Here is a 17,860-nt window from a genome sequence, read left to right as displayed (position 1 = left end):
AAAACCAATGAGGCTCATAAGTTACAATCCCTCTCACCTGTACATGTACTGCGCCATGGGTGAGCTGGAGTGGGGCACAGATTAAGTATTCAAAAGTCATTCGTCATTTCAAATGACCAGCAGATAAAGTCTCAGGTTGGTAATAAATGTGCAAATGAATGTCCAAACCTTTATATTTTAGGGTTATTTATGTCTTACACAGCATCCCAAGTCTTTAGCTATATTGTTAACTTAAGCTAAAGCGAACAGTTAGTCCAGTTCATTAGCAACATAACTGGATCCCCTCTGTTTGAAGTGATATAATATGATAGACAACTATCACTGAAACAGCAAACTTTGTGAAAACATGCTTCTTCAGCCAGCCAGCCATCTGGATGATTATATGGAATAAACAAAAAACTTAAGAAGACATGCGTCACTTCATCTTTTATCTTTGTTATTATTGTTATTCTTATTTTAGATTTTTCATTAGGTTTATTTTTAGTAGTCCTTGCCAACTTCTTTCCCTCTCCCATGTTACCGTCAGCTTGTCAGCATCTATTTGTGATTGGGAGTGGAACAGACAGGAAATCCAAAGTACCATTAAGACCAGGAGAGGTTCTTATATTTCAGAAGAAGGGATTATTAAAAGGAATTCAAAAGAAACAAATTCAATGCCAGATGTTATCTCAGAACGCTGAGACCACTTCTCTGTTTGGGAAATATTCCAATCATTCTTCTGAACCTGACCCAACCAAACCCACTTAATGTAAAGTGAATAAAAATTGTTCAGTTTCATCTGTTGTCTTGATGGCTTGTCTTGAGTCATCAGCTGTCAGCACAGGAATGTTAAACTGAACACTTCCTCATGTCAGTGTGAGTCACTATGTGTGTGTCTGTGTGTGAACATTAACCATGTTATTAGAAACTGTATTCTATTCAGGTCAGTACCCAGAGGACAGACTAAATTCCCAAAGTGTCTGATATATAAGTTATTAATGAATATTTGTGCTTCTGATTGTATCCTGTCTGTGAACAAATTAATTTCTGAGAATAAATCTGTTCATTCCACTCCTGTTCCTTACTCACTAATATTTCCTTTTTAAATTTCTTGTTAGTTTAATCATTTATATTTAGATTGCTTTGCTTTTAAAAAATAAAAAATAAAAATTATACTCTAGACATTGACGATACAAAAAGAAATAACTCTGGTTAAACTTGGTGATGGACATTGGAGAAGATACTTGGAACCTTGTTAAGATCCAACCATGAAAAATTTGATTTTTGTATTCATTTATTTCATTATATTTTCATTATTTTTGTATGCAAATGTATTCTGTTTTATGTCCCAAACAATCTGGTGAGAACAAAACAAAACCTACATTTGCACATCTATCTTGTGATTGTGATGCATGAATTAATGTGCACTGGAAAGTGTGTCTTCTATCTCTTCTATGTATATCTGGGGCGATCGTGGCTCAAGAGTTGGCAGTTCGTCTTGAAATCAGAAGGTTGCTGGTTTGAGGCCTGGCTCCGACAGTCTCGGTTGTTGTGTCCTTGGGCAAGACACTTCACCCTCCTACTGGAGGTGGTCTGGCAGCCTCGCCTCTGTCAGTGCGCCCCAGGGCAGCTGTGGCTACAGTGTAGCTTGGCATCACCAGTGTGTGAGTGTGTGTGAATGTAGTGTAAAGCACTTTGGGGTCCTTAGGGACTGAGTAAAGCGCTATACAAATACAGGCCATTTATCTCCCATTAACCAGGTTCGAGTTAAAAACGCACTGGTCTGTGGTCTTTTCTTTTAGGGCCTCTAGTTATAAACAGCTCCTATAAACCTAGACTCTGCTTGTTCCAGCACACAGGTTCCTCTGGTTAAAGCCCAATTTGAGAATCCATGAGGAATGATAAGGCTTCAGTTTGTGAGACTTTGGTGACTTGTTGTTCAGCACATTGGAGGTTTTTTCACATGATGGCATGTAGAGCTGAGAGTCCAGACAGGAGTGAGGCTGAGATCAGGCACTGACATGAACACATTTAGTAACATCATCAAACAGCAATGTTCCCTCTAATTTTTCATGTGTCTGAGTGAACACACAAACTCTCTGAGCGTCCCTTGGACCACTGTGAGCGACATCAGACGTGTGCACTGTGGTCACGCCAGCATCTAATCCATCCAAGTTACATTGTTTATTAAAATAATCAAATTACAGCATTTACATTTATGTTAGACTACTTTTAAACTGCTTTAGCCCACTGACAATGAAAATTAAAAAAAAAAAAAATCTTGTTTCTGACCTGTGTAATATGTTAAAACTATTGGAAGTAAAAATAACATGAACTCCAATTTTGAAAACACAACTTTCTTTTTTCTTTTTTTAAAGCTCTGACTTGTAGTCTGAGTCTGTGGTCTGGGAGAGAGTCCTGTAACTCTCTGTCAGCAAAATACAGTTAATTATATAGTTACTGTCACGGCTGCCGAGGCAAGCCGTGAGGAAAGGAGGACCCAAAATGCTTAAACCGGGCACAAGGGGAGGACACAGGATACCAAAATCAGAAAAAACTAAAACAGAGGAAAATAATCATATTAAACACAAAAAACGCAAAAGCCCAGCACCAACTGTCATGACCATGACAGTTACTCTTACTTTGACAAAGTTTTTTGCAGCTGTTTACCTAAAAATGCAGCCAAGGCATTTTTTCAATGAACATTTCAAACTATTTACGGAACAATCAGCTGTTCTGCATCAAATCTGATGCCACACAAATTATTTGTGCCACTCCAAAAAATAATTTCTGTCCACTATGAGATAAAGGAGAACAACAGCCTGATACCTGCAGGCCTGACAGTAGGAGATGTATCACTGCTGTAACACCTGTAACACTCAGCAGTCGCCTCATTGTTCTGACACACACAACAAAACTATTGACTACACTACACACTAACTACAGACTAACCACACAAGATTTGCGCTAAATGTCGCAAATCTCTCACGTCTCAAAACACCACCGTCACTCCTAAAACTTCCCCCCTTCCTAAACAGCCCCTTCTGTTTAACATTTACATGCTCCCACTGGCACAGATTATAAAGAACAACGAAATAAACTATCACAGCTATGCAGATGACACACAAATATATATCACAATGTCACCAGGAGGCCGAGGCCCTGTACAGGCTCTTGCTAAATGCATTGAGGAAATTAATAACTGGTTGTGACACAATTTTCTCCAGCTAAACAAAACAAAACTGAAGTAATAGTCTTTGGTGCCAAAGAAAAACGATTACAGGTCACCAGAGGACTTCAATCTATACACCTAAAAACCACAAACCAGGCGAGAAATTTGGGTGTAGTGATGGATGCAGACCTAAACTTAGAAAAACACATTAAGACAATAATAAAATCAGCTTACTATCACCACAAGAAAATATCAAGGATAAAAGATCTTGTCACGGTCCTGGGTCTTATCGACCCAGCATTTTAAGTTCCTTATGTTTTGGTTTATTTTGAATGATGGACTCTTCTTTATGTTTCTCTGGTGCTTTGTTGATTTTTATTATGGATCTGTGTTTCAGTTGTTCTGGTATGTTTCTGCATTATGACTAAGGTTCGGGCTGTATTTTGTTATTATTGCTGGTTTAGTTCAGCGTCTAGTCTGTCTTACTCTGTCGAGTCTGTGTCCTAGTAAAGTGTGTCTTGTTTCCTATTTTATTTTGAAGGTTCTTGTTCCTGTCTTTGTCAGTGTTTCTAGCTTTGTTCCCCCCTGTCTCGTTAGGTCTTATTCCTCCCAGCTGTGTTCCCCTTCTGTCTCTAATTCCTTGATGACTCCCTCAGTGTATTTAAGCCCAGCGTGTCTTTGTGTCAGTTAGTGATGGGCAGATGAGGCTTCATGAAGCACTGAAGTGTTTCATCCAATTGGTTCATCCCAGCGCAAAGCGTCTTGAAGCTTTGTTTGCACTAGTAGGACATCTACTGGAAGTAAAAAATATTAGTTGGCATGAATTTGAAAAGTGTGGCAGTTTGCACACAGCCTGTAAATGTAAACAACAAAAGGAGTGTGTAAAACATGTATATTGTAGTGATGGCAGTATACTGTGTATATTTATACTGGCAGTATGGAAAATGATTATTTGGAAATGCTTAAAATGGAAATGATCATTTACTGTGAGGTGTGGTTGGGGTATGGACAGTGTTTGTGCTTTTGTAACATTGAGGTAAGGACAGTGATTAGTGTTTAGGGGACACATCAGATAAGATAAAACTTTATTAATCCCTCGGGTGGGTTCCTCTGGGAAATTCCAAAAGAATAGCACCGACAGAAATTACAGAGCGTGAGCAGAAAATTACAGAGTGTGAGCAGAATATTATGTGTCTGTGAAGGTTCTCAGTCATCCAGGTCATCGTAGTCAAAGGAGTTTGCAGAGAAAAGCGTCTGGACTTCTTTGAGTTGCTTGAAGACGTTTCACCTCTCATCCGAGAAGCTTCTTCAGTTCTAAGGTCAAATGGCCGAGAGTCCCAGAATTAAACCCAGTGGGAGTATCCCCCCAAAGAGGGACAAAGGACCCCCTGGTGATCCTCTAATCACATGCGCCAAGGTGTGAAAGCGGGTGTGGGACCTAATCAGCCAGGGTTTCGGGTGAGCTCATTGTGAAACCTGGCCCCACCCTATCATGTGATTTCCTGAGGTCAGATGGCCCAGGATGTGAGTGGGCGTTAAGGCGTCTGGGGAGGGATCTCAAAACTGGATTATAGATGGCAGACAGTTGGTGTCGTAAACCACCGCCTCTGTTCAAAGATGGTCGCTCACAGTGGACATAGATGGCCTCTTTCACTCCTCTTTCAAACCATCTGTCCTCTCTGTCCAATATGTGAACATTGGCATCCTCGAAAGAGTGACCTTTATCCTTAAGATGCAGATGAACTGCTGAGTCTTGTCCCGTGGAGGTGGCTCTTCTATGTTGTGCCATGCGCTTGTGAAGTGGCTGTTTGGTCTCTCCAATGTAGAGGTCTGGGCATTCCTCACTGCACTGTACAGCATACACCACGTTGTTCAGTCTGTGTTTTGGAGTTTTGTCTTTCGGGTGAACCAGTTTCTGTCTGAGTGTGTTGCTGGGATGTCGTGCTTGGAGAAAACTCTCCTGAGTTTCTCTGATACACCGGCTACATAGGGGATGACAACGTTGTTGCGTCTGTCTTTCTTATCCTCCCTCGCTGGTGTCTGATCTTCTTTTCTGTGCCTCTTTGCTGACTTTATAAACGCCCAGTTAGGATAACCGCATGTTTTGAGTGCTTCCTTTACGTGTGTGTGTTCCTTCTTTTTTCCCTCGGGCTTAGAGAACTGAACCAACTGAAGAAGCTTCTCGGATGAGAGGTGAAACGTCTTCAAGCAACTTAAAGAAGTCCAGACGCTTTTCTTTGCAAACTCCTTTGACAGCAGAATATTACATATACATACATATAAATACAGAGACATATATAAATAAAATATACGAAGGGGATAAATAGAATAAATAGGAATAAAAAATAAAAATAAAATACAAGTGAAAATACAAGTGAATTGCACCTTTCAAGTATTGAAGTCTATTGCACCGTTGACTATTAACAAAAGTATTGCACAAAAGGTATTGCACAGTGAAGTGAAAAGGCACTACAGCTTAGTTGTTCCCCCCTCCTTTGTCCTCCTGTCTCCCCTCCAGAGAGGAGTTAAACAGTCTGATGGCTTGTGGGACAAAGGAGTTTTTAAGTCTGCTGGTTCTTGTCTTTGGGAGCAGCAACTTGTCACTGAACAGACTCCTCTGGTTGTTTATGGCCGTGTGCAGAGGATGCCCAGCATTGTCCATAATATCCAGCAGTTTCTTTAGTGTCCTTTTCTCTGTCACTGTCACCAGAGTGTCCAGCTTCATGTCGACCACAGAGCCAGCCTTCCTGATCAGTTTTTCCAGCCTGGATGATCCTTCTTTGCTGTGCTGCTCTCCCAGCACAAGCTATACACCTTGCCTTGATATTTGGTTATCTGTTTGCATAAATATTATGGAGTATTTTGAAGTTCAACAATAAATAATAACAAAAAATAAACATACTTTTTTCTGTTTTATTGAAACCACTTTACAGAAAGTACAATTATTTACAGTGAACTGTTCATCATAAGAGTCCTGTATTTGGGTCCGCTTTTTCCTGCAACTCCACGGTCTGCCACCACAGACTGTGACTGCTCTTTGGTTTAAAATAAAAGCCAAATTGGTTTGCAAAATCTAATGTCGTGTAAGATGCATATAATGTGTACAAGTCTGTATAATTTCTTGACAAAAAATAAAGAATGGATAAATGGGAGTTTTTCCTTCCCACTGTTGCTTGGTCATATGATTGTTGGGTTTTCTGTAACATTGTAGGGTCTACCTTACAATATAAAGCACCTTGAGGTAACTGTTGTTGTGATTTGGTGCTGTGTAATATGTAACTAAGTAATATGTGCTATGACAGGAACTTTAGACTGGCAGCGTGTTCAGGATGTGCTCCAACTTTTGGCCTCCTGAATCTGAATTGGGTAAAGCTGGGCGGATTCTGGGCAGATTTTTTCAGTCACGTTATTCAGCTTCTGCTCAAACTGCACGATTGACTCTCACACTATACGGCCCGATGCTCTGATGCGACCTGAGTGCTCACACTGTGCGTCCATAAAATGAAGGTTATAACAGAAAATCTGTCGCTCGCTCTTCCTCTGTGTCTTTCACTCACACAGACACGCACACCACCATCAACTTTGCTAAACTGCTAATGAAAAACATTGATCAGGCAGCTGTGATTGAGCAGCAATGTAGATCCAACTATTTTCACGGTTGTTGTGGTCGTGATAATTTTGTGAGGCCACATCGAAAAGGCTCGGGTGAGCTTTCCAAAGTTCTACAAGTTGTGCCTCCATCGCTTGTATCCAGATCACACGCTGCACCGCTGTGCTGCGCCGTCTTTTTCGCTGACATTTGTGTTTGCACGTGTGCAGTGTGAGAAGCTGCAGTGACACCCTCACGACGGTCGCGAGGATTTTAAACAGGTTTGAAATCCTCACGACCAAGAGATTTATGATCGGGAGCTGGTCGTGAGGTGTTAATCGCTTCTCTTTACCCCATGTATACTACACGATGCACGACACACGGTGAAGGCCAAAATCGGGCCGATCACCAAAACGGTCGCACGACTCAAGAATCGGCTCAAAATGGGCCAAAAACCGCACAGTGTGAGCATAAGCAGAGAAAAATGCATGTATAAATACTCTTTATTTGATAAACTCTTGTGTACATTAGTCTATATAAAATGTTCATTGAACAAATGTGTAAATTGTGCTTTACCGTCTTTCACATCAAATGCAGATGATATTGATTATTTCTTGCATGGTACTTTGTTCATGTTACTGAAACAATAAACAATAAACATCATCAAACAAATAAACATCATCAACAGTAAAGTGACCCATTTTAGGTTTTACAAGTTACTTGTCTAATCATACTGAGAACAGCCAAATATGAGGACACAATGTTGACCTCACTGAGAATAATACAGCCGAATAAAGGGCAAACAAAGTATCAGCTGACAGCATCTTCAACCCTTCATCCACTGTCTATTCATGATCAGTGTTGGGGAGTAACGGAATACATGTACCGCCGTTACGTATTCAGAATACAAAATATGAGTAACTGTATTCCGTTACAGTTACCGTTTAAAAAGGTGGTATTCAGAATACAGTTACTTTGTTGAAATAAATGGAATACACGGCGGTACTTCCCTGTTTAATATTGTCGCGGGTCAGGACTGTTTGGGTTTGTTTGACAGCTACGTTCTGTTGTTCCAGGCGGCAGCGTTACGGTTGCCATGGTTACAGGGTGACGCTCTCTCTCTGCGTGTTTCCTGGGTGAGAGAGCGCTTTGTTGTTGTTGTTGTTGTGCTAAGCTAAAAGGCAGAATGCTACAGGCATAGCTCTAAAGCATGTAGCCTGATGGGCAGTGTAGTCCGTGCTGCAGGGAGAATGGACTACCATACACGTTATGTGTCTGTGAGCGAGGGAGGGAGAGAAAGGAAAAGTCCGAGCTGTCACGGAGCAAAAACGGGAGCTGGAAGCATGTAAATATAATAATAACCACAGCAGCCAAGAAGAGTGCCTGACGAGCCCAGTTGTAAGTAAGCTATTAAGACTCAACTGTACACTGTGTTCGTGTTTTCCTCCGGAAAAAATAAGTTCCGTTGGAGAAGCCTTTCAACGCCTCTCTCTGTCTCCCGCAAGCAAAGTTGACCCAGACAACAAAGTAAAGCTAGTTTTCGGCTACCAGCCCGACAGGGAACCGGACGTATTAGCCAGAGGTCCCTTTACTGCGTTTCGGAGCCGCGAACCTTCAGTAACAGTAATAAATCACAGCAATAGGACATTCATGTAGTTGTAAACAGCATGATAATATATTAAGTAATCCAAAGTATTCAGAATACGTTACTCTCATTGAGTAACGTAACGGAATACGTTACAGAATACATTTTGGGGCATGTATTCAGTATTCTGTAATGGAATACATTTTAAAAGTAACCTTCCCAACACTGGTCATGATGTCCTTCACTGAGCTTTGCTCTCTGAAATCAGATTAATAACCAAACAAACACATCAAACTGATTGATCATTGGAGCTGATCCTGATGTTGTGTTTGTTTCTTGGCCTGATTATTCCCTGCAGAGGAAACAGAAGAGAGTCACACAAACAAGCAAATAAACCAACATGAATAATCATGAACTCACTAACTAACCTGTGACTGTGAGCCACACCCTCTTGTATCTCCAGGCGTCCTTGTTGTTGACCTCACAGCCGTATCTCCCACTGTCACCCTCCGTGGGCTGTTGCAGGGTCAGACTGAGGTCTCCGGTGGTCAGCAGGTCTTTCTTCATCTTAGTGCGACCTTTGTAATGGTTGTCCTGTTTGTCAGGATGGTCACAGCCGTTCTCATACACGTGGACCTTCATGTATTCGGGTTCATGACGTTTCCACACCACTTCAGTGTCTCTAGGCAGGTTTGCTGTGGTTTGAAAGGGCAGCAGGACAGACTCCGCCCCCTCCTTCACTTCTACCTGACAGTCTGAGAGGACAACATGTACTTTTTTGATTTTGTTTGAATTATATTTTAATCCACCAGTTTTTCGGTTTCACTGGTTGGGCCCACGTCCTCGTTTTAGGATTGATAGTGTTTTAATAGGTAAAGGTTAATGCTTGGACATGAATTGAGCTGCGGTTTGGGGAAGGCCTCGAAGGGGACTGATGGCGGCTCCAGGGTCGGGCAGATCCACATGTACTAAATATTTAAATGGTAAATGGCCTGTATTTATATAGCGCTTTAATAGTCCCTAAGGACCCCAAAGCGCTTTACACATCCAGTCATCCACCCATTCACACACACATTCACACACTGGTGATGGTAAGCTACATTGTAGCCACAGCCACCCTGGGGCGCACTGACAGAGGCGAGGCTGCCGGACGCTGGCGCCACCGGGCCCTCTGACCACCACCAAAAATAAATAAATAGGAGTGAAGAAGTTAAAGAATTGAGAAGGAGGGAAGGTGGGGCATGTAAACGAGAATGAACAGTTGCAGAACTGGGGGGAACCTATATAGATGGCAACCGGAAGGAGAGTGTTTAGAGGTGTGGTCCTGCTCCAGAAATTCAGATACATAATCTCCAGTAGATCACTTGCAGTTGCTTTCAATCATAAATATGTTTTTGTTTTTTGTTTTTGCATATTTGTCACCCATAAATTTCCCATCATGAAACAATTTAAAATTTTAGACAGAATAACCGTAGTTTCTAACTTGTTTCTAACAAGTTTCTCTTTAGTTCTCTTTAGTTTTCTCTTTAGTTTCTAACTGTTCAAACTTATATTCAAGCATGGCCGTCTCATTAACTGCTGATATTTAACAGTTTCTCTTCCATCGATTTCCCAAAAGTAACATCATTAGTTCCTCCAAACAATCAAACTTTCACACACAATCTGTGAATAAGGATCATCTGCAGCACTGACCTCTGACTTTCAGCTCCACTTTTTTCTCCATAAGGACTTTTTCCTTCCTGTCGTAGACGGTGTAGGTGTAGGTGTCTGTGTCAGTTTCTGTGGGGTATGTCAGGGTCAGACTGAGGTCTCCAGTCTTCAGCAGGTCTTCAATCATTTCTGTTCGGTTCCTGTAACGTCTGTGCGGTTTTTCAGGCTGCTTAGAGTCTTTCTGATACACATGGATGTTCCTGCCATCTCTGTCCTTCCACACAATCTTATTTACCTTAGACAGGTGAACTGTGGCTTTGCAGGGCAGATTGGCAAACTCCACACCTGAACCCACCTCCACCTCATGAACTGAAAGAACAACCAAGGACAACATGAGATGTACAGCATCAGCAGCACGGATCTTTTAACAGGTTCCTTTCTGAACCTTCTCTCTGTTATGAGCAATGTGCAGTGTCACCTGATGCTTTTAAGTTTTGTTTTGAAGCAGGGATACAAATAACAAAGAGATCACAAAAGGGAACTAACATCAATCAAGAAACAGAACCAGAAACAGGGGTAACAAAACTGAGAAGTGCTGCGAAATATTACACTCAAAGAATGAAACACTGTAGAACTAAGTAATACACTCCTACATACCCTCTTTATTTTTCAGCTTTTTATATCCACAAAACATGCCGATACCACAGCAAATAGCCAGGACAACCACAGGAACCAAGACAGCTGAGAGAACTTTGGGCCAGACTGGAGGAGGTGGAGGAGGAGGTTCTGTAATTAGCACAAGCACAAAAAACCTGAACATCATCCAGCAGATGTTGATGAATTTAGAGTTCATGTCTCCTTTAACCTCTGTCTACGTCGCTGACCTGTGACCTTCAGTTGTAAGTAAGTCCAGCTCACATCTCGTCCAGTGATGCGGAGGATGCAGGTGTAGGTTCCACTGTCAGAGACTGTCGGGTTTCTCAGAGTGAGGCTGAAGTTTCCAGTTTGCAGAGCATCAGCACTCATTGATGTTCGGTTGGTGTAACGCTGGTTTTGGTCATCCAAATCATCACCACTCTTCACACGAACATGGACTGTTGGGATGTTGAGGTCCTTGCGGTCCCACACTGCTGCTGTGAACTCACTGGGAGCAGCTAGTAGCTGACAGGGCAGCAGCACAGACTCAGCCCCCTCATACACCTCCACTGCTGTGGCATGCTGGGAAACTGAGGACCCAAATGTAAAAGAGGTGAAAGTTCAAACTCTTACTACAGATGCAAAGATGGGTTCACTTTACAAGTGATCAATTCAGCATCAGAGATTTTCACACTTATGTCATGGTCTGAGCTGGTGGACCATGAGGAGTGGAGAGTGAAACCAAAAGCAGACACTTGCAAAAGAAAGTCTTTTTTGATTTTTTTAAAGGCAAGCTGTCTATTAATGGCTTGGTGACGCTAAAAAACAAAAGGTAAACGAGAACCGAGACTTAAAAAAACTAAACTGAGCAAACTAAAGCTAAAACTAACATACAGAACAGGGAAGATGGATTCATGAGCCAGTGGCTGGAAACCAACCCACTAACTTCAGGGGAGTGAAACTAAAAACCAGTCTAATAGCGCCTGACATTATTTTGACATAAACTCATTGCTGCCCGAGGCTGCAGCAATGAGTTTATGTCAAAAACAAATCCCGGATATACTGTTCACTTTAATTCTCTTTCTCTTAAACAGCAAGTGATTAAAGAATGAATAAAAGATTAGTCATTAGAGAAGAAAGCAAAACTCAAAACAGACTTGTGTATCTTGAAGTGTGTTCTTACAAGTCTGTGTGCATACTTCAGTGATGACAACAATGGCATCAAAGAGTTTTTAGTTATCAAGATTTTCGGAAATGTTTTCTTTATTTAAAAGTACTGCATTTGTTTTCCATCATCATCATCATCATCAATAGTTTTCTGTCAGGACTGAATAAGGATTTTTGGGGGATGGTATGTGTAGGGTTAGAGCAGCTTTATAGTGTGGCTACAGAAACAGCTGTGAAATGTATGCGCTTTTAGGCATTTTATTATGATTTAGTGGTTTGGACTTGGAATTAATCTCTTCCTGTGTTATATCTCTCGGCTGGCCTGGGAATGCCTTGGTGCCTCCCCGGACAAGCTGGAGGAGGTGGCCGGGGAGGGGGAGGTCTGGACTTCCCTGTTTAGGCTGCTCCCCTTACGACCCAGTCCCGGATAAGCAGAAGAAGATGGATGTTTTATAGATCGATATAATAAATAAACACCTTAAGAAAATCTAGTTAAATTATTTAAGTCATTCACAGTAACAGAGTAATCACAAAATGTGGCTTTAAATTTTTTCATTGTACTTAACTTGTGTTAAGTTACATAAAAATGTACATGTAATTAAAGACATAAAGCACCATTTTAGGCACAAGTATTTGTGTGTGTGGTGCTCCAAACAACTATCGAATATGAGAAATTAATTTGAAATTAATTTAAGTCCTGATTGATTTGGTCCTCCCTTCGTGAAAGCTGCAGAGAGAGGGTCTTCATTCAGGAGAATACACACAGCAGTCATCAGTGCCACCGTTACAATATGACCTCAAGTTACAGACGTGTGTGTGTGTGTCTGTGTGTGTGTGTGTGCATGCAGAGGATCAGAGTGTCTTTCTTACTGAGTAAGAGGAGCAGCAGAATCTTCATCCTGCAGTCAAAATCCAGTTAGATATGATCCACAGTCAGACTGCAGACACATAAAGCAGCACACTGCAAACACCAGTTTACTTCCAGGTTCACTGTTCAGTCATGGGGGGGTAACCGGGGGTTCCCAGGCAGAGAGTATATAGTGTTACAGTGTTATAGTCCTATTTTTATCTGGGAGAAAATAGAACTAACTAGGAATGCACCAACACAGCAACAACAAACACATGTACCAAACTATTCTGTCTTGTTTATAAAGAGAGAGTGAGCTACAGAGAGCTCAGACTTTCATAATAATATGTAACCAGTGTCACCTGGCAGTCAGCGCCCTTCTCCCTGGGACTGGAAGAGGAGTGACAAAGAAGTGGTGGGTGGGTAAGGAGTAGTCAGCTCTGAGAATTCCAGGGGAAGATGATCTCACTCTGGTGTGAGTGGCTTTGATTTGTGTGAGGCATTTCTTTTTGGTTTTCAGAGACGGGTTATTTACCATTTTAGGTTTACGAGGTTTCATGGTGGAACTTATCAAGGTCTAGATTTACTGTGTATGGAGAAATTAATCGGTGTTTGGTACTTGTTTTTTGTGGTGTAGTATTTTTAACAGTAGTACTTCTACTTCAGTACAGACTGTGTGTACTTTTACCACCTGTGTCTGAGACCTCCTTCAGGGTCCACCTGAAGCTCTCAGTCTGCTGTGGAAAAAGGAAATCCAGGTGAGTTTCTCCTGATCACCTGAGGCCGTCATTACTGTGTGAACCCACACACCACTCCTCACTCCTCCCACCCGCTGCACACAGCCACTGAGTACAGACCGGCTGATTCCTGTAAAGGGAGAGGCAGCAAAACCAGACAAACAGCTGCAGGTAGAGGCGGAGCAACACCTGAAAAACAAGAAGTTCAACGTCATTTTGCAGAAGTGAAAGTGTGAGAGAGCAGCAGCAGAGCTGCAGTCGAGTCCTGTTTGTCTCTAAAAGAAGATTCACTGGAGTCCATCAGGTTTCTCTCAGCAACAGTGGTGAGTGCAGCTGATCACACTTCCTGTTTCTACACAAATCTTCACTCTGTTCACTTCATGCTGACTCATCACAGTCACACTGGATCCATAGAAATCTGCTCATGTAACCACAGATCCACTGTAGGAACATGGAGCTGCTGCTTCAGTCTCACTGTGGCTCTGCTCAGGACTGTGGACTCAGTCTGTGCTCTGGACTTCAGACTGACTCCACACTTCCTGGTTATTCATCACTTCCTGTTCCTATTAGATTGATTCTGGATCTGATTGATTATAAAGATCACAGACGTGAAAACACCTGTTTATTCTTTATTGATATAAAGCCTTTGATACTGTAAACCAGCAGATTTTGGTCAGTACTTCAAAAAGTCATTCAGACATTTTACAAAGAGAGATTATCTGACTTAGTGTATCCTGTAAGAGTCACAGATGTTCCTGAATCATTCAGAAAACAGTCGATGCTGCACTTTATAACTTTGTGTGGAAACATAAATCTCATTATTTAAACAGATGTGTTTAAATCATCCTGATAATCAAGGCTTTAAATATGTCAGAGTTCACACATCAGCTGTGATATTCAAACTGAACTGGATCAAACATGTCATCAGACACAAACATAGATGATGGTGTTTAATCCCAAAGCTTATTTAAACAAACTGGAGGACAGAATTCCTCCTTAAATGTGATTTTGATCAACAAAATCCACTGATCTCATTTTCACACACAGGCTTTATCATGGTGGCTTCTTCTCTACTAACATAAATCTTTGATCTGGACAAACAAATATATGAAATACAAAAATTAATCAATGTTTTCTGAGGATCCAGAATAACTGAATGATGTATCCCAGCGAGTGACTGGAAAAGTTCATCTTCTTCCATATCCTGAGTTTGTGAGGAGCTGTGATGTTCCAGTATCTGTGAGAGAAAACAGGACAGTTTTTAATGACGCACAAATGGACCAAATATACAGACACCACTGAATAAACATGTTCTCATAAATGCCATTAATATACTGGATCAAACAGTTAATAACACATTTCTGAGGTTTATGATTCATTATCCTCCTCACTGTCACTTCTATTGGAACAGTCACTGTTTAATATTAATGGGTCGTTGATCTGGACTTACAATAAGAAGGATTTAGTCACCAACAAGGTCGAAGTTTACTTCACAGTAATTGATGGAAAATATCCAACAAACTGATTTATTCAAGCATACAAATGATCTGGATGAATCTTGGACCTTCTGTAAAACAGTCAGAGAAACAATTTCACATCTTTTTAACGACTGTATTTATCTTCATCCCCAAAGTTATTCTGTTCATCTGGACGCTGCACTGTACAGCAGACACTACGATGTTAAGTTTGTGTTTGGGATGAACCAGTTTGTGTCTGAGTGTGTTGCTGGGTCTCCACCAGTTACTCTGAGAACTGAAGAAGCTTCTCCGATGAAACGTCTTCAAGAAACTCAAAGAAGTCCAGACGCTTTTCTTTCCAAGCTCCTCAGACTACTGACGCTTGTTTCTCTCTTTTTAAAAATGAAATTTAAAGTGAATTTTGAATCAAATGTTTCTTTTCTTTTTCCCTCAGAGTGCAGACATGTCTGCTGCCAGCAATCTGCGATCTGAAGATCAGTTTCTGTGCTCCATCTGTCTGGATGTGTTCACTGATCCAGTCTCTACACCATGTGGACACAACTTCTGCAAAACCTGCATCAGTCAGCACTGGGACATGAATCAGAGCTGTCAGTGTCCCATGTGTAAAGAGACTTTCTTCACTAGACCTCAGCTGAGGGTCAACACCTTCATCTCTGAGATGGTTGCTCAGTTCAGACGTGAAGCTCAGCAGAAAGCCAGCAGCAGCAGCTCAGAGCAACAAGCTGCCAAACCAGGAGAAGTTCCCTGTGACGTCTGCACTGGAACCAGACTGAAGGCCCTGAAGTCCTGCCTGGTGTGTCAGACCTCCTACTGTCAGACTCACCTGGAGCCTCATCTGACAGTGAAACGTCTGAAAAGACATCAGCTGATTGATGCTGTGGAGAACCTGGAAGGCAGGATGTGCACGAAGCACGATAAACCTCTAGAGCTGTTCTGTAAGACCGACCAGACATGTGTCTGCGTGCTCTGCTCTGTTTTAGACCACAAGAACCACGAGTTTGTTCCTCTGAGAGAAGAATATGAAGGAAAGAAGGCAGAGCTGGAGAAGACAGAGGCTGAGATTCAGCAGATGATCCAGAAGAGACGACTGAAGATTCAGGAGATCACAGAGTCGGTGAAGATGAGTAAAGATGCTGCAGACAGACAGACAGCAGAAGGTGTTCAGGTCTTCACTGCTCTGATGGAGTCTGTTGAGAGACGCCTGAAGGAGCTCATGAAGGAGATCGAAGACAAACAGGAAACTACAGAGAAACAGGCTGAAGGTCTCATCAAAGATCTGGAACAGGAAATCTCTGAGCTGATGGAGAGAAGCTCTGAGGTGGAGCAGCTCTCACATTCTGAAGATCACCTCCACCTCCTCCAAAGCTTCTCCTCCCTGAAAGCTGCTCCACCCAGCAAGGACTGGACAGAGGTCAGAGTTCATCCACCATCATATGAGGGGACTGTGGGGAGAGCTGTGGATCAGCTGGAGGAGACACTCAGGAAACTCATGAAGAAGAAGCTGTTTGAGGCTGAGCTGCAGAGGGTGCAGCAGTATGAGGTGGATGTGACTCTGGATCCTGATACAGCTCATTCCTGGCTCATCCTGTCTGATGATGGAAAACAAGTGTATCATAGTGATGTGAGGAAGAAACTTCCAGACAACCCAGAGAGATTTTCTCAGTGTGTTTGTGTTTTAGGAGAGCAGAGTTTCTCTTCAGGAAGATTTTACTTTGAGGTTCAGGTTAAAGGGAAGACTGACTGGGCTTTAGGAGTGGCCACAGAGTCGATCAACAGGAAGGGACAAATCACACTGAATCCTCAGGATGGTTTCTGGACTGTGTGGCTGAGAAATGGAAATGAGTACAAAGCTCTTGCTGGTCCTTCAGTCCCCCTCTGTCTTCATCCTGGTCCTGAGAAGGTGGGGGTGTTTGTGGATTATGAGGAGGGTCTGGTCTCCTTTTATGATGTAGGTGCTGCAGCTCTGATCTACTCCTTTACTGGCTGCTCCTTCACTCACAAACTCCACCCATACTTCTGTCCCTGTAACAATGATGGTGGTAAAAACTCTGCACCTCTGATCATCTGTCCTGTCAATCAAACTAAGTCGATCAACGACTGATTTTATTTGATGAATGATTGATTTTTATTGAAGGGAACAAATGAACATATTGAGTGTAAATCCTCTACAGTCTCCATGTTTCTATAGAATCTGATCATCAGGACTCTGATTCACACTTTGATTCTCATGGAGTTTGATTTGAACAGAAGAAAAGTTGAATCAGGAAATGTTCCCACTGATGGAGACTCGAGCTGAAGAGCAAATCAGTGACGATACCCTAAAAGCTCACTACTAGCCTGTAATACAGATACTGGTATTTGAAATTACATGGTGGTGGATAAAAAACTGTCATTTTGTCAGAGAGATTTTACTCTATGTCAGGGGTGTCAAACTCATTTTAGTTCAGGGGCCACATGGAGAAAAGTCTATTCTCAAGTGGGCCGGACTGGTAAAATCATTGTATATGTAACTTAAAAACAACAACTTCAGATTGTTTTCTTTGTTTTAATACGATTAACATAAAAATAAAGCTAGAGCCTGTGGACAGTATGTTCAAAATAGTACAGGCACAACATAGCTATTAATGATAAAACACCTCAAGTTATTTGAAAATTCTGAGGACAAAGAACACACAAGCACACAGTGCCTCAGTGATTCACAGAAGTATATCACAGATCACAGAACTACATCAGGGTGTCTCATGCAGCACTTTCAGTGGGGTTGCATAGTTTATTTGACTCCTGGCATCTTTTAGCTTTCACCAGCTCATCAATATCAGGCTTCACATCCTGAGCAGCAGCTAACTTCAGGATGTGATTCAAGTGCCTCTGCGTGAGCCTTGAGCGCACTTTTGTTTTATTTATGCTCATTACAGAGAAAAGTTGCTCCCAAAGATATGTGGTTCCGAACATGCACAACAGTTTTGCAGCGAGGGCCGTCAAGTTGGGGTAACCTGGCAAGAGATTCTGATAGAATGTGT

General features: G+C 41.9%; 1 protein-coding gene across 1 annotated transcript; it reads left to right on the top strand.

Moving 5' to 3' along the window:
* Positions 1-13,534: 13,534 nt before the first annotated feature.
* Positions 13,535-17,144, top strand: LOC109201220 (E3 ubiquitin-protein ligase TRIM21-like). The gene is made up of 2 exons (XM_019356835.2): positions 13,535-13,685; positions 15,274-17,144. Exon 2 carries the CDS (start codon positions 15,283-15,285, stop codon positions 16,939-16,941), a length of 1,659 nt encoding a protein of 552 aa, XP_019212380.1. The 5' UTR covers positions 13,535-13,685; positions 15,274-15,282; the 3' UTR covers positions 16,942-17,144.
* The last annotated feature ends 716 nt before the right edge of the window (positions 17,145-17,860 follow it).

The sequence above is a fragment of the Oreochromis niloticus genome, linkage group LG3, assembly GCF_001858045.2.
Source record: "Oreochromis niloticus isolate F11D_XX linkage group LG3, O_niloticus_UMD_NMBU, whole genome shotgun sequence".
Lineage (NCBI taxonomy): Eukaryota > Metazoa > Chordata > Actinopteri > Cichliformes > Cichlidae > Oreochromis > Oreochromis niloticus.
The sequence above is the reverse complement of the archived record's forward strand: the minus strand, read 5'-3'. Positions and strand labels throughout refer to the sequence as shown.

Bases quoted from the DNA above. Each gene is read 5' to 3' on its own strand.
- LOC109201220 (XM_019356835.2), top strand. From the start codon at position 15,283: ATGTCTGCTGCCAGCAATCTGCGATCTGAAGATCAGTTTCTGTGCTCC.